The sequence below is a fragment of the Oncorhynchus mykiss genome, chromosome 17, assembly GCF_057628025.1.
Source record: "Oncorhynchus mykiss isolate SJ-2025 chromosome 17, ASM5762802v1, whole genome shotgun sequence".
NCBI lineage: Eukaryota > Metazoa > Chordata > Actinopteri > Salmoniformes > Salmonidae > Oncorhynchus > Oncorhynchus mykiss.
Genome location: NC_143038.1, coordinates 12558921 through 12577378, shown reverse-complemented (window position 1 = coordinate 12577378; position 18458 = coordinate 12558921). Strand labels below are relative to the sequence as shown.

Here is an 18458-nt window from a genome sequence, read left to right as displayed (position 1 = left end):
GGAGAGGGTGTCTTTGTGTGTGTGTCTTTGTATGTGTGTAAGGAGAGTGTGTTTTTGTGTGTGATCTTATTTGAAGAGGCACTGCACAGTTCATCATACACAAAGATGGTCGTCACGCCTTAATACACCTGACGCAAGCACTTGACCTCCTTAATAGTACCCCACCATGACAGTAAGTATATCATGTAGGTTAAACTCCTATGAGCAGGTATACATATGCATAACAGATGATGATATGCAGTGATTATGAATGAGTAATGTGAAGCTTTAATGAGCTGATCGGAGTTACGCTGCTTATGTAGTTGGTGTTTAACTCCAGTCTCTGTCATACATTCTTACAAGCACCCACAAACACTCTCCTCTTTCTTCCGCTCTCTATCACACGCGCACACACCTTTTACCCCCACCTTCACACAGTAGGGTGTGATATGTGAGAGCAGTTCTTCTCCACATTGCCCTGTGACTTTTTCTGTGTAAAACCTGACCTCCGCCTGCCCCTTGAGAGCCCTGAAAGGCACCTCTGGCTCTGCACTGTGCCGTCATGGCACGCAAGCCACTTACCTTCGGGCTTTAGAGAGCTGGACACACAAACAAAATCAATGCACACACATACGCACATACTCCTAAACTGGCTGGCAATCGCAAAAACTCAAACAGTCATCCCTCTCTTACACATACGTGAGCACACAAGCAAGACTTCAACCTGTTTCCCTAACAGTAAATACAATATTGGGATTGTTTTCTGTTTGTCGTCCTGTCTTTTTGGCTTACCAGGCCATACTCAGTCTCAAACTAAACTGAACAGGTCAAAATTGATTCCATCTCCATGAGCTACACTACCGGTCAAAAGTTCTACGACACCTAATCATTCAAGGGTTTTTATGGTTGAGAGAATGCCAAGAGTGTGGACAGCTGTCATCAAGGCAAAGGGTGGCTTTTTGAAGAATCTTAAAATATAAAATATATTTTGATTTGTTTAACACTTTTTTGGTTACTATACGATTCCATATGTGTTATTTCATAGTTTTGATGTCTTCAATATTATTCTACAATGTAGAACATGGTAAAAATAAAGAAAAACCCTTGAATGAGTAGGTGTGTCCAAACTTTTGACCAGTAGTGTACATCAACAACAGGTCTATCTTAGGTAACGTTTCAGATGGATACATGCTTACAAACCCCTGGGCCAGGGATCAGAAATTACACAGGAGACAAAACGACTCAATAGTCCATATTGAGAATGAAGACCATTATAGTTCTGCAGCTGACATGGTTGTGCTACTGCCTGTCTGGGGCACTGTGTCAGTCAGACAGTGGACATGAAGGTGGAGTGGTTGTCAATAAGCAACAGCGAGACAAAGATATCACACCACCTGCCTTCCACACTATGCTGAAAGAGATGCTGGTCGAGCAGATAGTTGAGCTGACCCAAACCAAGACAAAATGGAAACTATGGAGGCCAGACAGTACCAGTTGGGTCCAGGAAGAGGAGCTGAGAACCAGACTGAGAAATACAGGAAACCAGCTTGATGAATTAAGGAAAATTAATCAAGGAAAAGAGTTAACATATTATTACTTGTTCAAAAGGATGTATGATTATTACGTCTTATAAATAAATTATTATGTGGCACTGGGTACTAAATATACGAACCAATCTATATACTATTTAGAACATACGGTTCAGTAAAAAATGTATGCAGTAAGCAACAACATACTAGGCTCGTCCATATTGAGAAGGCGCCATCTAAATGCACAATCGCGTCTGTTCGCGCCACTGTTCATTTTGGAACAGCACGTTCCCTCTTCTGATTATCGGCTATTGCCAAATACACGTGGGTCTGATAAGATTATCCTCTTCCTCAAGTGTGCTGTCAAGTCATAATAGATGAAACGCTGAATAGGACACCATGGCATTTCAAATCATCTTACATTTCTGAAGTTTCACATACTATAAAACTAGCATTGGTATTCGGACAGGCCCAATGACTTATGATTCATTATAAGCATCTTGTAATGCATTATGACCTCATCATAATGTACCTAAGAATGTGTAATCGTTGTCTTCACAGAAAGACGGGCATTCTCAGCTGCACTGACAAGAGGATGGTTCCGGAAGCAACAAAAGGACCGTTCAACACTGAAAGTACTTTGGTGTACGGGAAGGTCATCGCCAACAATCCCCCAAACCGGTAATGTGAAGCACAAACAATAACATTACGGAAAAAGGTTAAAGTGACAGTTCACTTTTGAAAGTTTTAGCTTATTCTTTTCCTGGTAGATCTATACCTTTACCATTGCAACAGGGAATGCATATATTTCCTGGGCAATGTACTGTATAGATTTGCTAATTCCTAATTTACTGTAACATATAACTGGTAACCATCTATAATTGATGAAAACATGTAAATGTGTACAGTGATGTGTAGAGTACATTAGCCATTTGAGTTTAATTGAACTGCAATGCATTTAATTTGACTTCATTTGATTAAAATATCCAATTCAAATGGTGAATTAATTTGAATGAAAGAGCAATTCACAACTAAATTCTGAATTGACCCCAAATCTGGTGTGTCCGGATTCTTCTTACATTAGTAATATCACTATTTACATTGTGCTGATAAAAACAAAACAAAACACTTTTGTTAAGCAATACCATCAGTAAACTATTTATAATTGTAATGATTGATCAAAATCGGTATATTTATAAACCATTTATTAAGCTCCTTCGCTACAGGTATGGCACCAGTGAGAGGACTCCACCACTTCACCTTCTATTGCCATACATATGGAGCATTTCTGTTCATGTTGGTACGGCAGATCCCATAACATCTAGTGATGGTTCAGACAATGAATCTAACGGGGCTGTACTGATGCTTGAGGAGGGAGATCAGGTCTAGGTGTGCCTTGAAGCCAACTCATGGATCTGGGTAGAAAATGACCGCAACCTCAGCACCTTCACTGGCATTCTGCTCTTTGCCCAGTATATTCTGTGTGGGGATAAGTTCCACACCATCTGATTGACAGCTAGTGGTAAGCTGAATTTTTGGGGGGGTGGTTTGTCCTCGGGGTTTCACCTGGTGCCATAAATGGACAAGATTAACACTGTTTATTTAAAAAAATCTATATCTCTCTCGGTTTAGTACATCTGTGGTGTTTACAGAATGACAGGCATAATAACCCTGCCTCTGGCAGCTTCCATCCTGATTTTACTGTACACAAACCAACAGCGACGTGTGATGTTGTTTTATACATTTTATGCTGATTCATTGTTACTATCACATTGTACATGTAGCCTATTCTAAGGTGTATTATGTTCTTATTCGTATTCTCGGGTGTACTGCAGAGTGCACTTTCGAGGTCTGGCAAAATATTTGCTGTTGCTTATAGCTTTGTGTCCTTCTTCAATGTATTTATCATGGGTTAAAGGATTGGGAGAAAAAAAACATGACCTGAATGAGAAGGTTATCTTGAAAGAATGATTTACAGGCGCTCACATACTCCTTGAGGTAAACACCAGACCTGGGATCACATCCTTAAATAAACATTTCATAATATTTTGAGCGTTCGCTTAAGTCTGCTTGGAGTGCCATTTGGGGACTGTTTCTATTAGTTTATTAAAGCAAGGAATGCTCAACCAGGCACAGATGAAGTATTTGAAACCCAAACACATGACTCATACGGTACTGTGAAGAGAGACAATAGCTTTGTGAAACATTTACCCAAACTGAAATAGCGGTAATAGAAGCAGGTCACGTCAATCCATAACCGTTGACATTTCTTAAGCACTTGAATATGATTGAAAGGTAGCCACGTTGAATTGGAACAAAGTCCTCCAGGGAACATTCCATTCGTGCACAAATTGATATATAATGCGGCCATTATGCATTGTAAAACTTGTCATGCATAGATAAACATTGCAAAGGTTCAACCACTAGAGAATACCTACACTAGCTTTGACAATATATTCAGACTTACTCAAAACAGTCACCAATAAAAGCATTTAAAAATCACCAATAGTGCAGATTTAGGAAAAAACACATGACCCTCAGATCACACGGTCAGGAAAAACTTAATTGGAAGTCAACTGTCAAATAGATAGACCTATGGTGGCCTTCTCTGCAGCACTGGGAATCAAGGCTGGGAACATACTGTAGGACCTTTCAACACTGAAACGACCCTGGTCTACAAAAAGTTATTCACAAACGTTGGCAACCTCTATAAACCTACCACAGGTAATGTGATGCACTAAACCATAATATACTTGAATATACTGTAAATGTTTTATGTAGACGTGATATCTAAAAGCTCCTCATTTGCCCTAGGTATCTTCACAGCACCAATGAGAGGACTCTACCACGTCACCTTCTATTGCAATGCATTTGGAGCCAACCCTGGGTACGTTTTCCTGTGTAAGAACAGGGAACGTATTGCTGCCACTGCAGATCACGCATCTGGTGACCTTGCAGATAATGGATCTAATGGGCTTGTGTTGATGCTTGAGGTAGGAGACCAGGTCTACATGCCCCTCGGTACTCATAGATCTACGATGATGACAACAGCTACAACTTCAGTACCTTCAATGGCATTCTGCTATTTACTCAGTAGCTAACGCTTAGCCATTTACTCAGTAGCTAACTCTTAGCCATTTACTCAGTAGCTAACTCTTAGCCATTTACTCAGTAGCTAACTCTTAGCCATTTACTCAGTAGCTAACTCTTAGCCATTTACTCAGTAGCTAACTCTTAGCCATTTACTCAGTAGCTAACTCTTAGCCATTTACTCAGTAGCTAACTCTTAGCCATTTACTCAGTAGCTAACTCTTAGCCATTTACTCAGTAGCTAACTCTTAGCCATTTACTCAGTCGCTAACTCTTAGCCATTTACTCAGTAGCTAACTCTTAGCTATTTACTCAGTAGCTAACTCTTAGCTATTTACTCAGTAGCTAACTCTTAGCTATTTACTCAGTAGCTAACTCTTAGCTATTTACTCACTCAAATACCTATGGACTCTATGACGTAAAGGTCCATTGATGGGAATTATGGCAATGCTAGGTTACTGTAAAAAGGTTGCTACGACTCTTTATTTTTCTTTCCATTCTGTTTGCAATTAAAACAGGAATAAACTCAAATTCAAAACCTGTTGAGTAACATGATATATTTTATGTGAACACTTAAAATCCTTTGTCTTTACCTCATGTTAGGTATTCAGCGGTGTTATCTTTAACCTGTTAGATCTCTAGGGGCGCTATTTCATTTTTGGATAAAAAACGTTCCCGTTTTAAGCGCGATATTTTGTCACGAAAAGATGCTCGACTATGCATATTCTTGACAGTTTTGGAAAGAAAACACTCTGAAGTTTCAGAATCTGCAAAGATTTTGTCTGTAAGTGCCCCAGAACTCATTCTACAGGCGAAACCAAGATGATGCATCAACCAGGAATTAGCAGAATTTCTGAAGCTCTGTTTTCCATTGTCTCCTTATATGGCTGTGATTGCGCAAGGAATGAGCCTACACTTTCTGTCGTTCGCCCAAGGTCTTAGCAGCATTGTGACGTATTTGTAGGCATATCATTGGAAGATTGACCATAAGAGACTACATTTTCCAAGTGTCCGCCTGGTGTCCTGCGTGGAATTCGGTGCGCAATTGCCAGCTGCTAGTACTTTTCCATTTGATATAGGGGAGAAACCATGTGTCCAAGAACGATGTATCAATGAAGAGATATGTGAAAAACACCTTGATGATTGATTCTAAACAACGTTTGCCGTGTTTTCAGTCGATATTATGGAGTTAATTTGGAAAAAAGTTCGTGTTTTGAGGACTGAATTTTCAGATTTTTTTTGGTAGCCAAATGTGATGTATAAAACGGAGCTATTTCTAATACACAAAGAATCTTTTTGGAAAAACTGAGCATCTGCTGTCTAACTGAGAGTATCCTCATTGAAAACATCAGAAGTTCTTCAAAGGTAAATGATTTTATTTGAAGGCTTTTATGTTTTTGTTAATGTTGCGTGCTGGATGCTAACGCTAATGCTAACGTTAATTGCTAACGCTAAATGCTAACGCTAGCTAGCTACTTTTACACAAATTATTGTTTTCCTATGGTTGAGAAGCATATTTTGAAAATCTGAGATGACTGTTGTTTACAAAAGGCTAAGCTTGAGAGATGGCATATTTATTTCATTTCATTTGCGATTTTCATGAATAGTTAACGTTGTGTTATGCTAATGAGCTTGCTGATAGATTTACACAATCCTGGATACAGGGGTTTTTTCATAGCTAAACGTGACGCAGAAAACGGAGCGATTTGTCCTAAACAAATAATCTTTCAGGAAAAACTGAACATTTGCTATCTGAGAGTCTCCTCATTGAAAACATCTGAAGTTCTTCAAAGGTAAATGATTTTATTTGAATGCTTTTCTGTTTTTTTGTGTAAATGTTGCCAGCTGAATGCTAATGCTAAATGCTACGTTAGCCATCAATACTGTTACACAAATGCTTGTTTTGCAATGGTTGAGAAGCATATTTTGAAAATCTGAGATGACAGTGTTGTTAACAAAAGGCTAAGCTTGAGAGCTAGCATATTTATTTCATTTCATTTGCGATTTTCATGAATAGTTAACGTTGCGTTATGGTAATGAGCTTGAGTCTGTATTCACGATCCCGGATCCGGGATGGGGAGATCAGAAAGGTTAAGATAAAGTAGCATTTGGTCCATCTTCCAGACCTGGGCGCAAACCAACAACCTTTTAAGGAAGGTAACATCTCCACACAATGGCAACTAGCACTTCACTAGCATTACACAAATAATCACCTTACCTCAACACACACACGTCTCAGAGCTCTGGCAAGTTCTCCAAGGATTGCAGTTCAACAAGGAATGTGATATCCTCACAGCATCATCCGATCATGACAGTAATATACAGTGCCTTGCGAAAGTATTCTGCCCCCTTGAACTTTGCGACCTTTTGCCACATTTCAGGCTTCAAACATAAAGATATAAAACTGTATTTTTTTGTGAAGAATCAACAACAAGTGGGACACAATCATGAAGTGGAACGACATTTATTGGATATTTCAAACTTTTTTAACAAATCAAAAACTGAAAAATTGGGCGTGCAAAATTATTCAGCCCCTTTACTTTCAGTGCAGCAAACTCTCTCCAGAAGTTCAGTGAGGATCTCTGAATGATCCAATGTTGACCTAAATGACTAATGATGATAAATACAATCCACCTGTGTGTAATCAAGTCTCCGTATAAATGCACCTGCACTGTGACAGTCTCAGAGGTCCGTTAAAAGCGCAGAGAGCATCATGAAGAACAAGGAACACACCAGGCAGGTCCGAGATACTGTTGTGAAGAAGTTTAAAGCCGGATTTGGATACAACAAATTTTCCCAAGCTTTAAACATCCCAAGGAGCACTGTGCAAGCGATAATATTGAAATGGAAGGAGTATCAGACCACTGCAAATCTACCAAGACCTGGCCGTCCCTCTAAACTTTCAGCTCATACAAGGTGAAGACTGATCAGAGATGCAGCCAAGAGGCCCATGATCACTCTGGATGAACTGCAGAGATCTACAGCTGAGGTGGGAGACTCTGTCCATAGGACAACAATCAGTCGTATATTGCACAAATCTGGCCTTTATGGAAGAGTGGCAAGAAGAAAGCCATTTCTTAAAGATATCCATAAAAAGTGTTGGTTAAAGTTTGCCACAAGCCACCTGGGAGACACACCAAACATGTGGAAGAAGGTGCTCTGGTCAGATGAAACCAAAATTGAACTTTTTGGCAACAATGCAAAACGTTATGTTTGGCGTAAAAGCAACACACCATCCCCACTGTCAAACATGGTGGTGGCAGCATCATGGTTTGGGCCTGCTTTTCTTCAGCAGGGAAGATGGTTAAAATTGATGGGAAGATGGATGGAGCCAAATACAGGACCATTCTGGAAGAAAACCTGATGGAGTCTGCAAAAGACCTGAGACTGGGACGGAGATTTGTCTTCCAACAAGACAATGATCCAAAACATAAAGCAAAATCTACAATGGAATGGTTCAATAATAAACATATCCAGGTGTTAGAATGGCCAAGTCAAAGTCCAGACCTGAATCCAATCGAGAATCTGTGGAAAGAACTGAAAACTGCTGTTCACAAATGCTCTCCATCCAACCTCATTGAGCTCGAGCTGTTTTGCAAGGAGGAATGGGAAAAATTTTGAAATATCCAATAAATGTCGTTCCACTTCATGATTGTGTCCCACTTGTTGTTGATTCTTCACAAAAAAATACAATTTTATATCTTTATGTTTGAAGCCTGAAATGTGGCAAAGGGTCGCAAAGTTCAAGGGGGCCGAATACTTTCGCAAGGCACTGAATATATAGCGAGAGCGACGCAGAGAGAGGTATTTAGATTTGCTTCAGGCCATACTGCAGCGAGCACCAACGTGACACCGCTGTCCTTGCCTGTCGCCTGTCACAATGACACAGGGCAAATGGTGCCCTTCAACTCCATGCACAGCACTGCGTGGCGAAGTGTGTGTAGTGTTTTCTGTGAGAATACTAATTTGAGTTAAGTGTGTGTGTGTGTGTCGGTCTCTGTCTGTCTGTCTGTGAGACTGACTGAGTGTGTTTGTGTGAATGCAGTTTGTATCTGTGTACATGAATGATTGCACGTGTGTGTGTCCCAGTCAGTCTCTTCTCTGGTTTGGCATCATAATGAATGTGATAGGGACACACACTCTGATGACCCGTCGCTCCACTTTCTCATGTTGTTTTCTTTCATTTCCCACACTCCATAGAGGCCTATGGCCAGATCACTCAATGTAACATACTGTGTGCACGAGTGTGCGTGCTGTTGTGTCCATCTGAGCTGCGGTGGATGTCTCCCGGCAGGCCTAATGCTATGTGACAGTTCTGGATCACTCATAGCTACTCAAGGCTTCCACCACTACTACCACCTCTTAATATAACCCGGTGCACATAGAAACTACGGACACAAGATAACTACTAAACACTACAGAACACAACCTCAGCCTGATCTCAGAAACAACATTACAGCAGGTTGAAGTGAGGTCGGCCCACCTCAGTGCCACTGGATTCGTTTAAGTGGCATGTATCACGGTGAGTACTGGACATTAAGCCATCTTACAAGAGAATAAAGCATTTTCTTGCACCTGTAAAGTATATTGAGTTACACCCTCGTCAACTTGCCTCTAATGGTTGGGGTTAGGTTATGGGCAAGATAAGCTAGATCTGTAGGGCAACTGCTACTCAGTGCATGGCAGAGCAGTTGAAGGGTCGCCGTCTTGCCTAATGTTAGCTGCTATCGCTAAAGGCTTTGGGGAGCGAGGCAAAATGGGAGGTCAGGCTGAGTTTAGTGCACACTGACAAAGTGCAAAAATGTACTTGGGCAGTTTCTCGCTCTCTCCTCTCACAACTTCTTCCTCTGTCAACACAGAGGATTGAACACAGAAACGAATTGCTCTGATCTGAAAACATCTGTCACCGCAACCACTAATTGCACAAAACCTAAAAATAGGGAGTAAGTTGTTGAAGCCAAAACAAGGAGCCAGAGGACAATCCAAAGATAGCGCTAAAGCAGCTTCTCTCGCTCCCTCTCCCAGTCGCTCTCCCTCTCCCAGTCGCTCTCCCTCTCCCAGTCGCCCTCTCTCCCAGTCGCCCTCTCTCCCAGTCTCTCTCTGCCTCTCTATTTCTCCTCCCCTCCATCTCCCACTCTCTATCTCACAGGCTTGTTACTCTGGTAACGCAGTGTGTAAATTCTCATTAGCATACAGTGACCAACGTATTCCTCTCAGATTGATAGAGGCTGCATCCCAGATGACACCCTATTCCCTTTATAGTGCACTGCTTTTGACCAAGGCCCATAGGGCTATAGAGGAAACAGGGTGCCGTTTGGGATGCACACAGAGCCTTCCCATGGGTGCCTATGTAGGTCAGGGTGAGAGGTAAAGAGTGGAAAGAGAGAGAGAAGTAGAGCAATGCAGTGTGTGTGTGTGTGCGGCGTAATGCGGTGTGACAGGCGAAAAGAGAGAGAGGTGCTCAGGGACCGTGTGAGCTGTTTTTCCACATGGGGGTCCTGGCAACTAAGAGACACACACACACCTACAGTACACGGAAGAGTACTCCCATACAGATATGCACAGGGACACACACTGGTGCGTGTAGATGCACGGAGACACACACTGGTGCGTGTAGATACACGGACATGGAGACACACACTGGTGCGTGTAGATACACGGACATGGAGACACACACTGGTGCGTGTAGATACACGGACATGGAGACACACACTCGTGCGTGTAGATACACGGACATGGAGACACACACTGGTGCGTGTAGATACAGTGCCTTGCAAAAGTACTCATCCCCCTTGGCGTTGTTCCTATTTTGTTCCATTACAACCTGTAATTTACAATTATTTTTATTTGGATTTCATGTAGTGGACATAAACAAAATAGTCCAGATTGGTGAAGTGGATTGAATTTTTTTTTTTGTTAAAAATAAAAAAAACGGAAAAGTGGTGCGTGCATTTGTCTTTACCCCCTTTGCTATGAAGCCCCTAAATAAGATCTGGTGCAATCAATTACCTTCAGAAGTCACATAATTAGTTAAATAAAGTCCACCTGTGTTCAATCTAAGTGTCACATGATCTCAGTATACAGTTGAAGTCGGAAGTTTAAATACACTTAGGTTGAAGTCATTAAAACTCGTTTTTTTAACCACTCCACAAATTTCTTGTTAACAAACTATAGTTTTGGCAAGTCAGTTAGGACATCTACTTTGTGCATGACACAAGTAATACAGATCAGGGTTGGGTTATAAAAAAATATGAAACTTTGAACATCCCACTGAGCACCATTAAATCCATTATTAAATAATGGAAAGAATATGGCACCACAACAAACCTGCCAAGAGAGGGCCGCCTACCAAATCTCACAGACCAGGAAAGGAGGGCATTAATCAGAGAGGCAACAAAGAGACCAAAGATAACCCTGAAGGAGCTGCAAAGCTCCACAGCGGAGATTGGATTATCTGTCCATAGGACCACTTTAAGCCATACACTCCACAGAGCTGGGCTTTACGGAAGAGTGGGCAGAAAAAAGCCATTGCTTAAAGAAAAAAATAAGCAAACACATTTGGTGTTCGCAAAAAGGCATGTGGGAGATTCCCCAAACATATGGAAGAAGGTACTCTGGTCAGATGAGACTAAAATTGAGCATTTTGGCCATCAAGGAAAACACTATGTCTGGCGCAAACCCAACACCCCTCATCACCCTGAGAACATCTCCACAGTGAAGCATGGTGGTGGCAGCATCATGCTGTGGGGATGTTTTCCATCGGCAGGGACTGAGAAACTGGTCAGAATTGAAGGAATGATGGATGGCGCTAAATATAGGGACATTTTTCAGTCCTCCAGAGATTTGAGACTGGGACGAAGGTTCACCTTCCAGCAGGACAATGACCTTAAACATACTGCTAAAGCAACACTTGAGTGGTTTAAGAGGAAACATTTAAATGTCTTGGAATGGCCTAGTCAAAGCCCAGAACTCAATCCAATTGAGAATCTGTGGTATGACTTAAAGATTGCTGTACACCAGTGGAACCCATCCAACTTGAAGGAGCTGGAGCAGTTTTTCCTTGAAGAATGGGCAAAAATCCCAGTGGCTAGAAGTGCCAAGAGACTTGCAGCTGTAATTGCTGCAAAAGGTGGCCCTAGAAAGTATTGCTTTTGGGGGGGGTGAATAGTTATGCACGCTCAAGTTCTGTTTTTTGTGTCTTATTCTTGTTTGTTTCACAATAAAACATATTTTGCATCTTTAAAGTGGTAGGAATGTTGTGTAAATCAAATGATACAACCCCCCCCAGGTACCAGGTTATAAGGCAACAAAATAGAAAAAATGCCAAGGGGGTGAATCCTTTCACAAGCCACTGTACATGGACACACACACTGGTGCGTGTAGATAAACGGACACTCGCACACTCTCACACACTAAAGTGCATGAACACACACACCGACAAACACAGAGGATAGCAAACTTCCACATCGCAAAAACAGCAAGACAAAATGAATGAAACTCACATATAGGGGAAGCAAAAATTCTCGTATTATCAGGTTGAGGTCAATTTCACTTCAATTAAGAAATCTGACTTTTTGGTAAATGTCCATTTCCAACCCTTCATTGGAGCGAATAACATCGTATCAACCTCTACTCTCTCAAGTCTGTCAAAGTCAAAGAGAGAGAGAACGTGTGGAGTTATGAGGGCCTGACTGGATTCCCTGATGCGAGAGCTGGACGGTGCATTTGCAGAGGGGCTCACCACCGCCCCAACCACCCTGTGTGTGTGTGTGTGTGTGTGTGCACCTCACCATCGCAGCTTGTCCACCCAGCCTCAGCACCCATGAACCTCTTCGAGGACGTTTTAGAGGAAATCAATATGATGTCCCTCACTGGGCTGTGGTTGACTGGGTTGGTTGCATCAAGGGCAGATTCTTATGCAAAATGCTCTCTAACTCAAAATGTTCAGTAGACACGGTAATCTTTCTAACCCAAAATGTTCAGAGACAAGAAATCTTTCTAACTCAAAATGTTCAGTAGACACAGTAATCTTTCTAACCCAAAATGTTCAGAGACAAGAAATCTTTCTTACTCAAAATGTTCAGTAGACACGGTAATCTTTCTAACCCAAAATGTTCAGTAGACACGGTAATCTTTCTAACCCAAAATGTTCAGTAGACACAGTAATCTTTCTAACCCACAATGTCCAGAGACAAGAAATCTTTCTAACTCAAAATGTTCAGTAGACACGGTAATCTTTCTAACCCAAAATGTTCAGTAGACACGGTAATCTTTCTAACCCAAAATGTTCAGAGACAAGAAATCTTTGTTACTCAAAATGTTCAGTAGACACGGTAATCTTTCTAACCCAAAATGTTCAGTAGACACGGTAATCTTTCTAACCCAAAATGTTCAGTAGACACGGTAATCTTTCTAACCCAAAATGTTCAGTAGACACGGTAATCTTTCTAACCCAAAATGTTCAGTAGACACAGTGTGTGTGTGTGTGCGCGCATCCTGAGCTGTCGACTCGGATTTGGATTAACACGGAGACGGGGGCGCAGGCCAGACAATGACAAAGATGACCACCCCACTCCCTCCCCCCACACACACTCCCCCTGTTCCTACCTCTGGGGCGATGTAGTCGGGCGTCCCACAGAAGGTGCGAGTGGTCACTCCCTCGTATATGTTCTCTTTACACATGCCAAAATCAGCGATCTTAATGTGGCCCTCCGAGTCCAGCATCACATTGTCCAGCTTCAGATCCCTGCAGGAGACACCCGCATCATGTGACAAGGGCCAAATTAAGACAACCATTGTATTTTAGGGCCTTTTCTATACCACTCCTGTTACTTCCTTACATTTATATTAGTAAATTGATGAATTATTGGTTTGACAATACACAGTGTACGGTAAACATTGATCCTAGAATGGGATAAAGTGCCTCAATTGGTATACATTGGAAGAAGACCCACCTGTAAATGATTCCTTTCTTGTGCAGGAAGAACAGGCCAACAGAGATCTCTGCTGCATAGAACCTGCAATGACATGCTCCATGTTAGGCAGCCCTGAAGCCATTCATTTCAACAGGAAGGATTGTAAACGACTGTAATGTGCTTCAGCTAGACTGGGTACATTCTGATAGATTTATTCATTCTTATACCTAGGCTGTCGTTTCTCCTTCTCCTCTGTACTTTGCAGTGCCCAGTCTAGTTTTTACTCTTCTTCTCCCTTCCCCCTCTCTCTTCCAAGCCCTCTATTTATCTTTTACACACACATACATACACTCGTATTCCCCCTGACCAAAAATATAATTGCAACATGCAACAATTTCAAAGATTTTACTTAGTTACAGTTCATAGAAGGAAATCAGTCAATTTAAATAAATTCATTAGGCCCTAATCTATGGATTTCACATGACTGGGCAGGGGTGCGGGCAGGGGTGCAGCCATGGGTGGGCCTTGGAGGACATAGGCCCACCCACTTGGGAGCCAGGCCCAGCCAACTGGAATTAGGGCTTTATTACAGACAGAATGCTCCTCGGCACCCCTCCTCAGATGATCCCGCAGGTGAAGAAGCCAGCTGTGGAGGTCCTTGGCTGCCGTGGTTACACGTGGTCTGCGGTTGAGAGGCCGGTTGGATGTACTGCCAAATTCTCTAAAACGACGTTGGAGACGGCTTATGGTAGACAAATGACAAAATTCTCTGGTATCTTTAATTTCAGCTATTTAACTAGGCAAGTCAGTTAAGAACAAATTCTTATTTACAATAACGGCCTTCCCCCTGGCCAAACTCAGACGACACTGGGCCCATTGTGCGCCGACCTATGGGACTCCCAATCGCGGCCGGATGTTATACGGCCTGGAATCGAACCAGGGACTGTAGTGACGCCTCTTGCACTGAGATGCAGTGCCTTAGACCGCAGTGCCACTCGGGAGCAGAAACATGGGACCAAGACTTTACATGCTGTGTTTATATTTTTGTTCAGTATAAAAGGTGAAAGCGAGGGGAAAGGGGAACTTACACTGCCTGTGGCTCTTTGAACTTGCCCGCTTGTTGGATGTGGTACATGAGGTCTCCCCCATTCACATACTCCATGACAAAGTACAGCCGGTCCTGGGCAGAGGGGGAGACAGAGACGGGGCTGTTTAATTTCATATAACATTGGTTTTCATAATGTTGGCATCTGTTCTACCCTCATATACTGTGTCATGATAACAGCCATGTCAGACAGACAGAGAGGCTTTCTTCATTATACTGTAGGACCCAGTGGTGAGGCTGTTGTGTAGTATTGAGTCACATATAGGGGATACGGTAGTACTATAGAAAGTACTATAGAAAGTACTATAGAAAGCAGAACAACAACATGAGAGGAAAAAGTATACCCCTCAGAAATATTTCCCATGTATGACTCCATTATGTCTAGTCAAACTGAAGTAAATCCCTCAAGAAGCCTCTTACCGGTCTGTCCTGTGCTAGTCACAGAGCGACATTTTTGAAGTGCAAAACTTAACATACACCTCACTATACACTGGGTGGGTCGAGCCCTGAATACTGATTGGCTAAAAGACGTGATATATCAGACTGTGGGTATGACAAAATATGACCATTTACTGGTCTAATTACATTGGTAACCAGTTTATAATAGCAATAAGGCACCTTGGGGGTTTTGTGGTATATGGCCAATATAGCATGGCTAAGTGCTGTATCCAGGCACTTTTTATTTTTTTTTATTATTATTATTTTTTAATTGAATATCCGAAACATACAATATACTTGCAGTGAAGCCGCTCAACAACTACACCACACCAGTCATCCACCTGACTCCCATTCAGAGTGACACACATATCCAGGGTCAATGCCCTGACAGAAGACATGAACCCGAACCCTCCAAGATCCCCCCCCCCCCTCCCCCACAGATCCTCAACAGCTGATCCCCCCCCCCCCCCAGACAGTCCCTCCCCAAGAAGAAAAAATAATTAATTAATTAATACAAAAAATACAATTAATTCCATTCCCCAACCCCAAGAACCCCCAAATGCATCAACAACCAAGAAAATGAACTAAAGAGAAAAAAACAGAAGACAACAGAAGACAACTAAAATTATAACAGCAATGCCAACTGTATATGTTTGTGTGCATGTCTGGCACTATTACATGTATCCAGGCACTCTGCATTGCGTCGTGCGTAAGAACAGCCCTTAGCCGTGGTATATTGGCAATATACCACACCTCCTCAGGCCTTATTGCTTAATTATTATCTGGAAGTGTGATTTCATTTGAAACTTTTCTTCAACATTGTGCGTTCTGAAGAGGCGACTATTTACGTATTCCTCAGCTTACTAAACCCTAGTTAAATTATCGCCTCCTCATTGTTGAAGAATAGTTTGAAATTAAATCACGCTGTGAGATTATAAGAAGGTTTACGGTATAACATAAACTTGAAATAACCTGTCAGACAAGGCAAATGGTTTCCTTAAACAATTACCCTCAAAGTGTTAGTGGCATCTTATTGTGAAGAGGATTTGGACTTCTCCTCACTTAAAAATGCATCGAATGTTTGATTTCCACTTTGGGGATGTGTGTGTGTATGTGTATTGGCCACCGTACGGTCGTCCCTGCGCGAGAGAGATTGAGGGATTAAAGATTAAGGAGGAATGAGAGAAGTGCTGAGAAAGCTGACAGATTAAAACAAAGAAAAACTTCATTGAACTTTGTGTGTGTAGGTATATACACATGTGTGGTGTGTGTGTGGGTATATACACGTGTGTGGTGTGTGTGTGGGTATATACTGTACATGTGTGTGGTGTGTGTGTGGGTATATACACGTGTGTGGTGTGTGTGTGGGTATATACTGTACATGTGTGTGGTGTGTGTGTGGGTATATACTGTACATGTGTGTGGTGTGTGTGTGGGTATATACTGTACATGTGTGTGGTGTGTGTGTGGGTATATACACGTGTGTGGTGTGTGTGTGGGTATATACACACACGTGTGTGGTGTGTGTGTGGGTATTTCACACACGTGTATGGTGTGTGTGTGGGTATATACATGTGTGGTGTATGTGTGCATATATACATGTGTGGTGTATGTGTGTGTGTGTGTGTGTGTGGGTATATACAGTGCCTTGCGAAAGTATTCGGCCCCCTTGAACTTTGCGACCTTTTGCCACATTTCAGGCTTCAAACATAAAGATATAAAACTGTATTTTTTTGTGAAGAATCAACAACAAGTGGGACACAATCATGAAGTGGAACGACATTTATTGGATATTTCAAACTTTTTTAACAAATCAAAAACTGAAAAATTGGGCGTGCAAAATTATTCAGCCCCCTTAAGTTAATACTTTGTAGCGCCACCTTTTGCCGCGATTACAGCTGTAAGTCGCTTGGGGTATGTCTCTATCAGTTTTGCACATCGAGAGACTGAATTTTTTTTCCCATTCCTCCTTGCAAAACAGCTCGAGCTCAGTAAGGTTGGATGGAGAGCATTTGTGAACAGCAGTTTTCAGTTCTTTCCACAGATTCTCGATTGGATTCAGGTCTGGACTTTGACTTGGCCATTCTAACACCTGGATATGTTTATTTTTGAACCATTCCATTGTAGATTTTGCTTTATGTTTTGGATCATTGTCTTGTTGGAAGACAAATCTCCGTCCCAGTCTCAGGTCTTTTGCAGACTCCATCAGGTTTTCTTCCAGAATGGTCCTGTATTTGGCTCCATCCATCTTCCCATCAATGTTAACCATCTTCCCTGTCCCTGCTGAAGAAAAGCAGGCCCAAACCATGATGCTGCCACCACCATGTTTGACAGTGGGGATGGTGTGTTCAGCTGTGTTGCTTTTACGCCAAACATAACGTTTTGCATTGTTGCCAAAAAGTTCAATTTTGGTTTCATCTGACCAGAGCACCTTCTTCCACATGTTTGGTGTGTCTCCCAGGTGGCTTGTGGCAAACTTTAAACAACACTTTTTATGGATATCTTTAAGAAATGGCTTTCTTCTTGCCACTCTTCCATAAAGGCCAGATTTGTGCAATATACGACTGATTGTTGTCCTATGGACAGAGTCTCCCACCTCAGCTGTAGATCTCTGCAGTTCATCCAGAGTGATCATGGGCCTCTTGGCTGCATCTCTGATCAGTCTTCTCCTTGTATGAGCTGAAAGTTTAGAGGGACGGCCAGGTCTTGGTAGATTTGCAGTGGTCTGATACTCCTTCCATTTCAATATTATCGCTTGCACAGTGCTCCTTGGGATGTTTAAAGATTGGGAAATCTTTTTGTATACAAATCCGGCTTTAAACTGCTTCACAACAGTATCTCGGACCTGCCTGGTGTGTTCCTTTTTCTTCATGATGCTCTCTGCGCTTTTGACGGACCTCTGAGACTATCACAGTGCAGGTGCATTTATACGGAGACTTGATTACACACAGGTGGATTGTATTTATCCTCATTAGTCATTTAGGTCAACATTGGATCATTCAGAGATCCTCACTGAACTTCTGGAGAGAGTTTGCTGCACTGAAAGTAAAGGGGCTGAATAATTTTGCACGCCCAATTTTTCAGTTTTTGATTTGTTAAAAAAGTTTGAAATATCCAATAAATGTCGTTCCACTTCATGATTGTGTCCTACTTGTTGTTGATTCTTCACAAAAAAATACAGTTTTATATCTTTATGTTTGAAGCCTGAAATGTGGCAAAAGGTCGCAAAGTTCAAGGGGGCCGAATACTTTCGCAAGGCACTGTACATGTGTGGTGTATGTGTGTGGTGTATGTGTGTGTGTGTGTGTGTGTGTATGTGTATATACATGTGTGGTGTATGTGTGCGTATATACACGTGTGGTGTGTGTGTGTGTGGGTATATACATGTGTGGTGTATGTGTG

The 18458-nt window shown here is 42.0% G+C and overlaps 1 protein-coding gene across 3 annotated transcripts in view; it reads right to left on the bottom strand.

Moving 5' to 3' along the window:
- The window catches only part of LOC110493701 (protein kinase C alpha type), a 221728-nt gene that overhangs the window by 28681 nt on the left and 174589 nt on the right, over positions 1-18458 (bottom strand). For all 3 annotated transcript variants that reach the window (XM_036949697.2, XM_036949696.2, XM_090204820.1), the window contains 3 exons: positions 14602-14693; positions 13553-13615; positions 13206-13344 (listed from right to left, as the gene is read on the bottom strand). In XM_036949697.2, coding sequence (XP_036805592.1) covers positions 13206-13344; positions 13553-13615; positions 14602-14693 — 294 coding nt within the window. The remainder of the gene's footprint in view (positions 1-13205; positions 13345-13552; positions 13616-14601; positions 14694-18458) is intronic.